Source organism: Saccopteryx bilineata, chromosome 4 (genome assembly GCF_036850765.1).
Source record: "Saccopteryx bilineata isolate mSacBil1 chromosome 4, mSacBil1_pri_phased_curated, whole genome shotgun sequence".
Lineage (NCBI taxonomy): Eukaryota > Metazoa > Chordata > Mammalia > Chiroptera > Emballonuridae > Saccopteryx > Saccopteryx bilineata.
In genome coordinates this window covers 223,688,056-223,702,708 of record NC_089493.1, presented here as the reverse complement: position 1 = coordinate 223,702,708, position 14,653 = coordinate 223,688,056, and the positions used below count along the sequence as shown (strand labels likewise).

General features: G+C 39.0%; 1 protein-coding gene across 1 annotated transcript in view; it reads left to right on the top strand.

Annotated features, from left to right (window-relative positions):
• The first annotated feature begins 284 nt into the window (after positions 1-284).
• SPATA9 (spermatogenesis associated 9) overlaps positions 285-14,653 on the top strand; it is a 31,679-nt gene continuing 17,310 nt past the window's right edge. Inside the window, exons 1-3 of the mRNA XM_066273855.1 lie at positions 285-345; positions 538-626; positions 10,216-10,443. Of these exons, the coding sequence (XP_066129952.1) occupies positions 285-345; positions 538-626; positions 10,216-10,443 (378 nt within the window). The remainder of the gene's footprint in view (positions 346-537; positions 627-10,215; positions 10,444-14,653) is intronic.

Below are 14,653 nucleotides of genomic sequence, written 5' to 3'. Positions count from 1 at the left end.
TGCAGAACTTAGTGTGGTTCATTTTCCAATCCCTTCTCCTCCCCTGTGCCTCCTAGCACAGCCTTTTCTCACTGCCAGAGTAATTTCAGAAGATTCTGTAACACGTTCTCAGAAGCCCATTGTGCAGTAACAAAGAATTCAAAGAATTCCGGCAGGAAGCTAGGTTCTGTCGTTCCCTGCTTTCCGAGCGGAAGGCGCCCACATCCCTCACATTGGTCGAGAAGGACAGCACTGCTCAGGCCCGCCAGCTTGCTAAGCACCAGGAACCCAGGCCGGAATTCACCATGCCAATCAAACCTATCGGGTGGATATGTGGGCAGGTGTTGAAGAACTTTTCTGGAAGAAGTATATACAATCTTGTTGTAAAGGGGATGTGGGTGTGAGAACCTGGGAATAAAAATCCCATGGTGTCTGCTTGCTTTTTTCCAGTCATCTAGGCGGTGGACCTATGTTCACTGAACATGGTGGTTCCATGTTTTACTGAATTATGGTAAGGGGACGTTTTCAACGCTTTTTTTTCTCTTCTTTTTGTCTCAGTTGAGGGGATCGAGAAAACCATCATGGACTTTATAGATGAGTTTAAAGATGATTTCACTACCATCCTAAGATTATCACAGTCTAATCAGGTAATGTGATTTCATAACTGAAAAGAATTACAAAAAGTATATTGTGTTTTTAGTATCATACCAATTATTTAATGCTTGATTTTGAGATCAGTGTTTGAAGATTAGGAAAACATTAATTTCACTTCAATAAAACAAAGTTCACCTCTTACTATTGGGAGACATTAGAGACAGAAAAATGAGGCAGATAAATTAAGTTTTAAGACACTCACCAGGTTGTTAGATTGGAAATCTAGAACTCATAGTCACAATTGCAATGTAGTTTACTTGAGATTTGCTTAATGTAAAATCAGAAAAATGCCTAGATATACTTTAAATTTTTATTTTTATTTATTTATTCATTTTAGAGGAGAGAGAGAGAGAGAGAGGGGGGAGGAGCAGGAAGCATCAACTCCCATATGTGTCTTGACCAGGCAAGCCCAGGGTTTTGAACCGGCGACCTCAGCATTCCAGGTCGACACTTTATCCACTGTGCCACCACAGGTCAGGCAACCTAGATATACTTTAATTAAAATTTCTGGGCCTGACCTGTGGTGGTGCAGTGGGATAAAGCGTCGACCTGGAACACTGAGGTTGCCGGTTCGAAACCTTGGGCTTGCCTGGTCAAGGCACATATGGGAGTTGATGCTTCCTGCTCCTCCCCCTTCTCTCTCTCCCCTCTCTCTAAAAATCAATAAATAAAATATTTAAATTTTTTTCTGGCAATTAAATCAGTGAAAAAACATAATTGACATAAATTCTAACAATGGAAAGATAAGTATGGTTTTAGTGTGTGCTTTACGTGGAAAGAAAATAGTGATATGAACTTAACAAAGAATGTATGTATATGTTTTAAACATCTATTCCAGAAAGGATTTGAGACATAAAATATTGGGATTGGAAGAGGGCTTAAGGAGAGTATTTTGAAGATAGATATGGTCAGGAAATAGTAACATCATGTTTAGGGGACACACATAACCTGCTTGACTCAAAAGTACACAGCTCTTAATGGAAAAGTGTTGTTTCAGTCATTTTAACCACAGTTGGAATGGAATATGGCACAGTAACAATCTGCTTATCCAGATATCAGACTTTGGCAATGTCAAACATGAGGAACATGGCCAATACCTGGAAGTAAACAAAAAAGCACTCTGAGTAACATAGTACTAGAAAGTCTATATATTTCATTCCTAAGGAAGAGAGGTATTAGTGCTGCCTTTAACCATTTATGCAGACTCCCAGGCATCAGACGTTTACTAAATACTTTACTATTACATGAGACTGGGAAGAGGGAATACAGAGGTAAATATGATAGGATTCTTTTATTGAGCTTAACCTAATGTAGACCAAGTTGTAAAGAAGTAATTGCACTAGAATATGGTAGGAGGTATATCCGATTTAGAGGAACGAATGGCTCTACCTAGAATGGTCAGAGAGGGCTTCATGGAAAAAGGATGCTTAAACTGAGTTTCAAAAGATGAATAGAAGTTGTCAAGGTAAAATAAAATGAGGATGGGGGAGGATAAAGTATAATTGCATAGGAGTAGATAAGAATATTCTAAAAGAAGCAAAGTCAGTTAGACCAAAAAGTATGAAACAGTATGTTCCCAGAACGTCAAGGAAATCTGAATAAATGGTATGTATGAGTCCTGGGTCTAGACTTTGGGAAGGGGTGATACCAAAGTATAGTTATCTGCATGCACAGTGGTAAGATGGCATCCAGATGGTGGTTCTAAGTAGGGTAGGATAAGGCTTAAGAGCTCCAGAGTGCAAGCTGGTTTTGTAATACCACAACTTAGACTTAGTGTCTCCTTGCTGCCCGTCTTTGCATTCCCCTAATCTTGATATAAAGTCTTTTGAGCCTGACCGGGCAGTGGCGCAGTGGATAGAGCATCAGACTGGGATGCGGACGACCCAGGTTTGAGACCCCGAGGTCGCCAGCTTGAGCGAGGGCTCATCTGGTTTGAGCAAAAGCTCACCAGCTTGAGCCCAAGGTGACTCACTGGCTCAAGAAAGGGGTTACTCTGTCTGCCGAAGGCCTGCGGTCAAGGCACGTATGAGAAGGCAATCAATGAACAATTAAGATGTTGCAATGCGCACCAAAAAGTAATGATTGATGCTTCTCATCTCTCCGTTCCTGTCTGTCTATCCCTCTCTCCGACTCTCTCTCTCTGTCTCTGTAAAAAAAAAAAAAAAAAAAAAAAGTCTTTTGAAACATTGGAGAGTTTTGCTCGCTATGCTCCGGAGTATTAAGGTAAAACATTGGCAGGTGGTCAGGTGTTCATGCTTGGTTGGGGCTAGGAAGCCAGAGACAGACCTGGAAAGCCCCGTTGCCCATTCCAGGTGTGATTCTCTCACCATTGCCAATAGCAAGGAAACAGGGATTTTATTTAATCAAAGAACTTGCAGGTCTCTTAAAACTCTCTTCATCGCTTCCTGCCCTCTGCAAAGCTTCATTGCCACTAGCACCACAGCATGCTTTCTGATGAAAGAGATTGATATTCTCGTCCTAAAAGAAAGAACTCTAAGTTCCTATTTCCAACTCATTGAAATCATTTACTTATAAGACATTTATCCCACTCACAGAAGAATATAAACATAGTTAAAGGTTCTTCTTTCTCATTTTAAAAACATTTAACATTGTTTTCTTTTCCCACCATTTACTGTGAAGAATGTGTTGCTGAAATTGGCAGGGAATCTAAGTAGTTAGGGGATATAGTAACACATTGAAGTTAGTTGCTCTTCAGGAATAAATTCTCCAGAGAACAATGCTAATACTCCATTGTCATCTAGATTAATTTTAAAAGTCAGGTTGTAAATGCTGCAATTTTATTTTTTCCACAATACTCCATAGTCCCCAAACATACTGAAAGAAATGGTTATAGGACTTTATTATTTGGAATACTTAGAAGACTTTACTAATTGGATTGTATTTTAAATTTCTAAATTTTATTAGTATTTAAATATTTTTAGGCCCTGGCCAGTTGGCTCAGCGGTAGAGCATCGGCCTGGCATGCGGGGACCCGGGTTCGATTCTCGGCCAGGGCACATAGGAGAAGCGCCCATTTGCTTCTCCACCCCCACCTCCTTCCTCTCTGTCTCTCTCTTCTCCTCCCGCAGCCAAGGCTCCATTGGAGCAAAGATGGCCCGGGCACTGGGGATGGCTCCTTGGCCTCTGCCCCAGGCGCTAGAGTGGCTCTGGTCGCGGCAGAGCGACGCCCCCTGGTGGGCAGAGCATCACCCCCTGGTGGGCGTGCCGGGTGGATCCCCATCGGGCGCATGCGGGAGTCTGTCTGACTGTCTCTCCCAGTTTCCAGCTTCAGAAAAATACAATAAATAAATAAATAAATCTTTTTAAACATTATTATTTTAGGCATTTATTTATTTAGGAGAAGGCCATCTGGCTGGCCTGGAGCAAGAATACAGATATTTGATGGGAATGATGGTGGAATTTTTATAGAGGAATCTACCCGACTAATGGTTATTACACAGTTATTCATAGATAAAGATTTTGAAGGAAAACTTTTTTTCTGGGGCTGGGGAAAGTTAATTTGTAGCGTCTTGATCGAGGCTGTGGGTTCTGAAGTCCTGCACTCTCTACTCCCCACCTCACAGCCAGCCCAGACCCCAATACCCTCAGCATGCACTTCCTTTAGTAAAAAGTAAGTTTTTAAGATTTGTACTTGTGCCTGACCAGGCGGTGGTACAGTGGATAGAGCGGCAGACTGGGATATGGAGGAGGACCCAGGTTTGAGACTCCGAGGTCGCCAGCTTGAGCGCAGGTTCATCTGGTTTGAGCAAGGCTCACCAGCTTGAGCCCAAGGTCACTGGCTCGAGCAAGGGGTCACTTGGTCTGCTGTAGCCCCCTGGTCAAGGCACATATGAGAAAGCAATCAATGAACAACTAAGGAACCACAATGAAGAATTGATGTTTCTCATCTCTTTCCCTTCCTGTCTGTCTGTCCCTATATGTCCCTCTCTCTGTTTCTGCCAAAAAAAAAAAAAAAAAAAAATTGTACTTGCAAATTGCAGATGATATAAGTACTTAAAATAGTACGCCTTTAAAATTGAACTCATGAAAAATGCATACTATAATTGGAGAATTAAAGGTTTTTAATTCAGATGATTTTTACTTGAATGAGGGAAACTTTTGTGGTAAATAGGGTCAGTTTTTGTGGGTTGTAATTAAGAAAGATGATTATGTGTTCTATTCTGTAATTTAAAATTGAAAATTATAGACAGAATATACTAGAGTCCATATAAAATTTTTGAATTTTACATGTCAGTGTACTTTTCTGAATTCTTTGTGCTTAAAAAAAAAGTGGGACAAAAACTGTTGTCAGTGCACCAGTAATGCCGGGAAATTACTTATATTTCCATTAAGGTTTCTAAATATAATGAGAGGTGGACTGTAGCTAGAATGTTCTATAATTCAATTATATTTTCATCTTTGGTGAGTTGGTTCTTATGGTTATTGTGAAAGTTACAAAGTGCACTGTGCACTATAAACTTTCTGGTGGTTTCTAATTTAACATGTGGCATGTTTCTTTGCTACTTATCAATATTAATTTGTAATCTTTTTCTGATACTCTTTATTCATTCATTTTAACTTGCACTTCTAGAGCACCTACTGTGTGCAGACACTATCCTAGGCACTGGGGAAAGATACATGAGCCAAATGGATATAGAACTTTGTCATAGAACTTAAATCCTAGTCAGTCAGAAACACAGTAAACAAGGGAAAATCATATTACATCAATGGTAGGATTTAAGGAGAAGAGAAAATATAGCAGAGAGAGTATATGAAGTAAGGGTAAGGTAGGGGTAAGAACAACTGATGGTTAAAACCCTAGAGGGGTTCTCTTATTGAGAAAGTGATTCTTGAATTAAGACTTGAAGTAGGTGAGGAAGAGAACCTTAGTATCTTGAGGGATCAAATGGCACAGCTAATGCAAAGTCCCTGAGGTGGGAGTATACCTAACAAGTTCAACAAATAATGAGGAGGGAAGGGAGAGAAAAGGATGAGGAAATCAGAGCAGTAACGGAGAGACTACCTTTGTAGGGCCTCATAGATCATTGTATGTACTTTGCCTTTTATTCCAAGTGCACCAGAAAGACACTGAAGCAGTTGAGCAGAAAAGCAAGATGTGAGTTGATATATAAGTTTGAGTTGTAGCTCGCTGGCTGATGTGTTGAGGAAAAGAATGAAGGTAATCCAGGGCAGAAGCAGGGAGACCACTAAGGAGGCTAATTTACTAGTCTGGGGAGGAGATCCTAGTATGTAGATGTGATGCGCTGGGTATTGGTGGGACAGTGAGAGTGGTTCGGTTCTGGGCTATTCAGAGAAAGAATTGAGTAAGATTTGCTGACAGGCTGGCTTTATATATATAGGATAGTAAACTGATATAATAGAAATCAGAGTTCAGCATTAAAACTGCTGATGATAGAGAAATGAGCGTGGCTCTAGGAAAAAAGAAAATAGGAAACAGGATATACCTGTATATTGAAAGAATGGAGCTCTAAAGAGAAATCTGCAGCAGGATTATTGAACCAATCTGATTAACGGATGCTGTGTTTCTTTCGGTAAATGGTCTTTAACTACCTTTCGTGTCTCTGAGGTGCTGGTGGGGGGAAATTCTTCTCTGACATTTGGTGATATGTTCACATGATGAGAATGACGAATTAGAAAAAGAATAATCTAAAATTGTGTATTTTGCAACCAATTTAAGGATGCTTAGTTAGGCCCAGAGCTTAAAAAAAAAAAAAAAGAGGGAAAAGAAATGAGATCTTCTTAATTCGTGGTTAGCATTAAATTTACACACATGGTTCAGTAAGAAAATATATAGCATAGATAATAGACAAAAATAAAAGGCTGGTAGCTCAAAAAGAGGAAACAATGTTTTATTTAAATTTTTCTATTGAGCTAATATAAAAATAACTAACTGAACTCATAAACTGGTGACTTTTCTTTTTTTAAAGAAGAATGTCTCATTCTGCATCTAAAAGAATGTAAGTAGCCTATCCTCTGCTGTCACATCTTCTCAAAAACATGAAGAACCAGCGAATATATACCCTGGTGCCTGGATTTGGTTCCTAATACTATTCTTAAAAGCAGTAACAGTCTTCTGTGGAACAAAGTGATTCCAAGTTTTGAGGCAGGGAAGTGAAGGTGGTCAGAAACATTCTGTTGTCAGAAGTAATCCTTTTAGAGGTATCTAAAAAGGTATCAAAATAAATTAAAATGTGGAAAGGAAGCACAGTCATCAAATTGTAACCATCTGAGCATTAAAAGAAACAGATTACATTTACTAGGAATAGGTTAAGTTTGTTGGAAAAAGCCACAAATTCTTGATGAGACTAAAATCAGAATGATAATAAAAAGTGCACTAAAGGAGTATTGTAATACACTTTGAATTAAAAAAAATACTGTGTATAATAAATGCTATGTTTTGCTCAACACAAATTATATGAACCCTACAGGAGAGTTTTGATAAATAGATTATCAATTACAAATAATCTTGTTTTTCTAAAGAGATTATAATTTAGGAAGATGATTTTGTAAAACAGGGCAAAGTTGAATGAATCAATCTAATATACTGTTTGGGGAAATTAAGATTGGTTAACAGAGGCCCTGGCCTGTTGGTTCAGCGGTAGAGCATCAACCGGGCATGTGGAAGTCCTGGGTTCAATTCCCGGCCAGGGCACAAAGGAGAAGCACCCATCTGCTTCTCCACCCCTCCCCCTCTCCTTCCTCTCTGTCTCTCTCTTCCCCTCCCGCAGCCAAGGCTCCATTGGAGCAAAGTTGGCCCAGGCACTGAGGATGGCTTTGTGGCCTCTGCCTAAGGAGCTAGAATGGCCCTGGCTGCAATGGAGCAACACCCCAGATGGGGAGAGCATCACCCCTGGTGGGCATGCTGGGTGGATTCTGGTCGGGAGCATACAGAAGTGTGTCTGACTGCCTCCCTGCTTCTAACTTCCGGGGGCGGGGAGGATTGGTTAACAGAAATGCATGTATAAAGTCAGTGATCCAGGCCAACATGGATCAATCACCAAGATTTTGTAAAGAAACTTAGCAAATAAGGAGAGGAAACTGTAGGAAATTAATAGCTTGCAATGGCAGAAAGGAAGTGTTCGCAAAGCGCTGAGAGGCCACCTAGAGGAGGTTTTGGTAAAGGTGGACTGCACAAGTCCCATCCCTGTTTGCCCTGGCACTGTGGCTCTTTCCTTAACGATTATAAATGGTAAGGAGAGAAAGCACAGTACGTTGCAATCAGAAGCAACACCAAACTTATTCTAGCTGCTCCACCTTGAGGGGGAGTTGGGAGGAAGAATCAGGCCGGTGTGGGGGAGGGAAAATTCCTTCCTCTATCTTTCTTGAGTTCCCATGGCTGGACTAATACTAAAATTAACAGATTAACGGGAGAAAAAACAAATCTAATGTGTGCATACAGATCATAAATGATACTCAGAGAAATGATCAATGCAGGCAGCTTTTTATACCTTTTAGACAAAAAAAATTTTTTTTTGTGACAGAGACAGAGAGAGGGACAGATAGGGACAGACAGACAGGAAGGGAGAGAGATGAGAAGCATCAATTCTTCATTGCGGCATCTTAGTTGTTCATTGATTAGACAAAGAAATTTTTGAAGAATTAAGATAAAGGAACTTAGATTTGGGTGCTTATTACTGAGGGATCTAAGCAAAATCTAGGCTTGGGTAGTAAATTAGTAAAAAGATGACTGTTTTTACACATTTCTCAGCCCTGAATTCCCTAACAATGGTGATAAGGGTGTCTCCCATTAGACTCCAGGTGCAGGGATAGAACCTTTCACTTAGGAAGGAGATTTATCTCCTGCTTTCGGGGGAACAGGGAAAGAGACAGGTTAGAATTCTTTTTTTTTTCAAATTTTATTTATTTATTTATTTTTTACAGAGACAGAGAGAGTCAGAGAGAGGGATAGACAGGGACAGACACACAGGAACGGAGAGAGATGAGAAGCATCAATCATTAGTTTTTCGTTGCGACACCTTAGTTGTTCATTGATTGCTTTCTCATATGTGCCTTGACCTGGGGGCTACGGCAGACTGAGTAACCCCTTGCTCAAGCCAGCAACCTTGGGTCCAAGCTAGTGAGCTTTGCTCAAGCCAGATGAGCCCGCGCTCAAGCTGGCGACCTCGGGGTCTCGAACCTGGGTCCTCCGCATCCCAGTCCGATGCTCTAACCACTGTGCCACCGCCTGGTCTGGCTACACTAGCAATTTCTTAAGTAACTTTAATTCACAATAATCAATATGCCATGGTGGGATATTTTGGGGTGGCCTGCCCTGGGCCCTGACAGCAGCAAAGCATAAGGTCACAAGAGGAATCAAACCTGTTTGTTCAGGAGTTTTGGATACTGCAGACAATGAGATTTCTCTTCCCAGTATGGGTGTGTTCACAAATGGAGTAGATTATACTCAAGTGATTGCACCTTATGGTATTTTGCTTGCTCTAGCTACTGTGTAACTGCTTGTAAGGATTGCTATGTTCTAAAATGGTTTGGAATTGTAGCAAATGTAGCAACCCACAATGTAGATTGCATTCTCAGCTATTAGTATTGACTAGTAGAAGTCAATATTAGACCACAGGTGAGCTAATAGGATTTTGTCAGTAAAGTTAACAGATTAAACCACATAATAGGACACCAGATACTGTAGATGTACATCCTCATTGACTGGCTAGAACAGCTTTTGTTTATCTCCGTTGGCAAATGATGACCCATAAGAGAAGTCTGAACTTTGAGAATGGAAGCAACAATAAAATGTTTACTTCAGTTTAAAAGTTGAGGCATTTTAAATATACAGCATGTTAGCTCTTAGACAAATATATAATGTTGTAGACCCAAAAGTCCATTTAAAAGATGTTTTGTACTTATATGTTTAGACTCAATAAGTAATGATTCGAAGTTGCTATACTAAAAAGCCAGAAAAGCCCATAACTTTATTTAAATGAATAATGAAAACTGTACTTGTCCATTTCCTGGAATGCAGTCTGGCCACATTGTAAGTAATTTCCCTGTGATTCCTTTTCTGGTAGAGCAGAGAAAGAACTACATTTTATGTGTTTTGGTAATGCCATAATTTTTTTCTATCAGAATGCTCTTGGAAGTTTTGAAGTTTTTAGAAATAAAAATTTCCTAAGCTTGTTGATTAGTCTATAAGATATTTGTTTTATGCATTATATATGTATGCTATATTCTACCCTTTAAAAATTTTAAAGTAAACTGGAAAAATATTAATAACTTTTTAATAAGATTAGTTGAATAATTCAAACATTAAATAATATTTATTTTTGAAAGCTCTTAAAAATCAATGCAAAAAATAAACCGAGAAAAATGAAAAATGTATATCTTTACACTAGTAATTTAAACTCTGGATAGTTATCCTAAGGAAAAATTCATATATTCATAGAAAGATTTAACTACATGGTGAGGGCAATAAGTTGTATGGAGGGTGGGATATTAACACTGAGTATATGCACAGTGTGCAGTTATGTGGTAGTTGGTCTCTGCCTAAAGTAGATTTTAATTCACTGGAGAATCACACGAGTCACTGTTCAAAGCCTTCTTTTCCAGAAAAGAGAACCCGTGCCTAAAACATCTAAAATCAGGATGGCTGTCGCTTTAGCCAAGATCAACCGAGGAACATTAATTCATGGATTAAACAGCATATCCAGATCCTCCAAATCAGTGGCCAAACTTCTGCAGCCTCAGGTGGTTTGTAGACTTTTAGAGTTAAGGAACATATCTCATCGTCTGCTGAGGGAAGTTAATGCACCAAAGCAGCCTCTATATAACATGCAGGTAAGTAATGTTGCATTTGCATAAGATATGAACGCTTTTTATAGAAATGTTTTGAAATGGCAAGATTTGAAAAATGTCATACATTTGGGTGTCCTATATGTAAAACAAGATACTTGGATAAGAGAAATGAATGATTGGGCTGTTTTACAAAACAGTATATTCTCTAGTTTAAATAAATCTGGAAAAGGAAGGAATGTGGACTTTTTTCTTGTTATTGAACTGTATAAACCTGTCCATTTCAAATGGTTCATTCTAAATATAAGCATACATATTACTGCTTATGTCAAACCTAAAATGCCACGACAAACCTTAAAAATGATTATGTTCTTCCATTTTCCCCATAACCTATGTTTCTAGATGATCTTTGATTGACATAACATATTGAGTATATTTAACTAAAAACTCATTTTGATAAACCTATCAATGCCCAGGTATATTTCAAATTATATGTTCTACATTGTTTCATTTAGAATCTGTTAAAGGATAACAGTTCTTAAAACATTCTCAGGACCAATCTTCCCCCTTAAACTTTATGTCACAGAACTCTGGGTTTTTCAATCTGGACATTTTCAAAGCATTCTAAATGTTTGTTACAAAAACTCTGGAGTCTTGCAAGTCTGGCATGTATCAATTTTACATGCATCCCCCAGATGCATCAATTTTAACTCTTTTGTTGAAGGGAGAGAAAACCTGGCTCAAGCTTCATTAAGCCAAGAAGGAGATGTATTAGTTCATATAGCTGAACAATACAGAGTTAATAAGGTTTCAGGCATAGCTGAATACAGGTACTCAAATTATGTATTCTGGATCCTGTTTCTCTCTTTCTCTTTGTCGCCTGGCTCTGCTTTCTCTGTGTTGACTCCATTCTTAGACTGACATTTCTCTCATAGTCACAAGATGATTTGCAGCTGTTCTAGGGCTTCATCCTTCTAGGTTGAATTACAGCAGAAAAGAATTGGAGTCCTTGACCCAGCATTCCTGGCCAAGCCCTGAGCTCATAAAGAATGGCTTACCTCTAAAGCAGGGAAATGGGAATCACTCATTGGCCCAGGCCTCAGTTAACTGCTGCATTTCTAGAGCGGAGATGGGAACTCCATCCAGAGTACGTGACCTGCGAATTGGGCAAGGATAGGTCCTCAAACAGGGATCTGGGTTGTTTCAAGATGACAAAATGGATGGGATGGCTAAAATCAACAAAATATTCATTACACAGGAATCTCTCTAATCAAGACTTTGACACTTTCAGAAATCATCAGATATTTCAATTATAAGTGCCAGAGACAGCATTTATAAAAGGCTCTCTTAAAATATCTGATATTTGAGACAGTAAAGAAAAAAAAAGATTTGTGTGTGTTAATCACTGGATTCCGTCTAAGCACTAATAAACCTTATTCCTGCATCTTTAGATCAAAAAGAAACAGCTAAACCGTATGATTTTTAATTCTCTTTAAAATATCTTTCTGTCTGATGTTTTTCCTTGACATTTCTTTCCTTGCTTTGTTAGACCCATAGTTTTTACAGAGGATTGATATAAGACGTGTCCTTTGAAGACTATTTCTGTATTTATTAAGATGTGTTTAAAGACACAGTTCATTATATTATTGAGTCTTTCTTTTTGCTCCTTTTTGCTACGTCAGAACTGTAAAGGATGTGATGTTTTTATGTTATTTACAAGCTAACAAGTTATACAAATACACAGACACACACACACATGCACACACACGCACACACACACACAACTCTGACAGGAGACACAAGACCCTGTTGCAGAGACACAGATTTTTTTATTCATTCACCGCAAAGCAGCAACCAGAGTGGCACCTTGAGTCAGTTTTCTACACCTCAGTTCCCACAGGGCAGTGTGTGAGAGCCAAATGTCACTTGTGCCTGTACGTGGTAATGCATCACAGGAGAGGAACCCTGAAATTATTAGATTCAGCTTTTTTATACGGTTGCTAGTGTGCCTGCCTGGCTTTGGTTGGAGGAGGGGGAGCAGAGAAAAAGAGAGGAAGAGAGAGAGAGTGAGAGAGAGAGAGAGAGAGAGAGGCAGACCTCTTTAGCCGGGTAGGAAGAGAGTCTGGCTTTATTTTTAGTGCCCTGTGACACTGTAACTGAAAACCAGTTCAGCTGCCTGCCACAACCAAAGCCAAACCCCTGGGGCAAGTGCTGGTGCAGAAGGAAGGCAGTTTATTCAGGTGCTGTGACCTGGGAGAACCGTAGACTCCTGTCGCAAAGGCCATCTCTCCTTCCCGCTCAAGGCTGTGGTTCAATAGGGGTACGGAGAGGAGGGGGTTTTTCTCTACCCCATTATTTTGCTAGCATTTGGAGTGCTCTGACCCTGTCCATTCATCTTGGAAGCTTTTGGCTCTCTGGGCCAGTCCACTCATCTTTCTAGAGTTTGGCCCTTAAGGACCTCCCCCTGCAGGCTCTTGGTCAATGGGGGACACTCCCCTGTGCTTCCTGGTTGTCTCCAGTAACAACATGTCTGGGAGGAACATCACTAGAGCTCTCCAGATATTTTTTGGAAGAAGAATATACTTTATTCCCAAGCTGTTTGCCATTCAACCATATCCTTTGCTCAGAAAACTCAATCTGTACAGAAATGAGGTGGATCCATGAACTGTCTTCCAATACTCATGAAAATTCAGTGGCAGAAGAATAACCTCTATTTTCAGTTGAATTTGTGTTTCCCTTTATCCAATAATAAGGGGGGGGAAAGAATGTGTTTACCTTGTTGCCTTGACTGACAGTGAGTTTCACAGGTAAATTTAGAGCTTAGTTGTGATAACTTATTCCAGGAGCCTAAGATGTGAGAAACAGGTAGAAGGATTAAATGACTTGTCTAAGGCCCATATGCTGACTGTGACTCTCTCTTTTGACATGTATTCAAGATTAATTGAATACATGAAATTTCTTCTCCTTTGCTCTTTTTCTAATTGTCTTAGGACATAGGTTTAATTTTTTAAGTCCTTATCAATAAAATATTTCAAAATATGTAAAAGGTAGTTTATCAGAAGTTCCACCAAAATGTATCTGGTGGTAATATATATATTGCCACATTGCCTTCAGGTATCTCCTTTATGAAAAGAAATATAATTAACCATTACCCAATACTGTCCCCCTTTTTTTTCACCAGAGTTAATCATTGTCTGATGTTGATGTGAGCATTTCCATGCATATGTTAGTATTTTCACTACATATGCACCTATTTTCTATGTATATTTAAAACTTATATAAAAGGTAAACTGTACTGATCTTTCTGAAACTTCCTTTTCTTTACTTGACATTTTTATTTATGTAGCTAGGATTTATTATTTTAACTTGTTATATTCCATTATAAGAAAAAAAATCTATTTATTCCTGAACAGATGCACAATTTAGATTAAAAAAAATTGTTTTGAAAAGATTTTATTTATTGATTTAAGAGAAAAAGAGTGGGAAAGGAGGAGTGGGAAGCATCAACTCATAGTAGCTGTGTCTCATATGTGCCTTGACCAGGCAAGCCTAGCATTTTGAATGAGTAACCTCAGCATTCCAGGTCAATGCTCGATCCATTGTGCCACCATAGGTCAGGTGAGTTCCAAATTTTTTGTATTTCAAACAGTGCCTTAGTGGACACAACAGTCTTGTAAAAGACTCCCTATTTATATGTGTGAGACATTATCCAGGTATATATCTAGAAGAGGGATTTGTTGGGTCATGAAGGATACACATCTTCAATTTTATTATCTATTGTCAAAATGCTTTTAAGACTGGGTCACTTGGGATCATTGTGGCTTTTTTTTTTTAAGATTTTTATTCATTCATTTTAGAGAGGAGAGGGGAGGGAGGAGCAGGAAGCGTCAACTCCCATATTTGCCTTGACCAGGCAAGACCAGCATTTCAAACCAGTGACTTCAGTGTTCCAGGTTGACACTTTATCCACTGCACCGCCACGGGTCAGGTTGGATCATTGTGGTTCTTGAATATGAGAATAATTCAATTCTGGAAAATTCTTAGCCATTATTTCTTCAAATATTACTGCTTTCTCATTTTCTCATATCTCTTCTTCTAGAATGCCTATTAAAGATATACTTAAGACCCTCTCATTTTATTCTTTGTCTATTTATCTTCCTCATATTTTTCCTTTTCTTTATCTCTTTTTGCTGTATCTTGAATAATTTCCTCTGAGCTATTTTCCAGTTTACCAGTTCTCTCTTTTACTTATTCA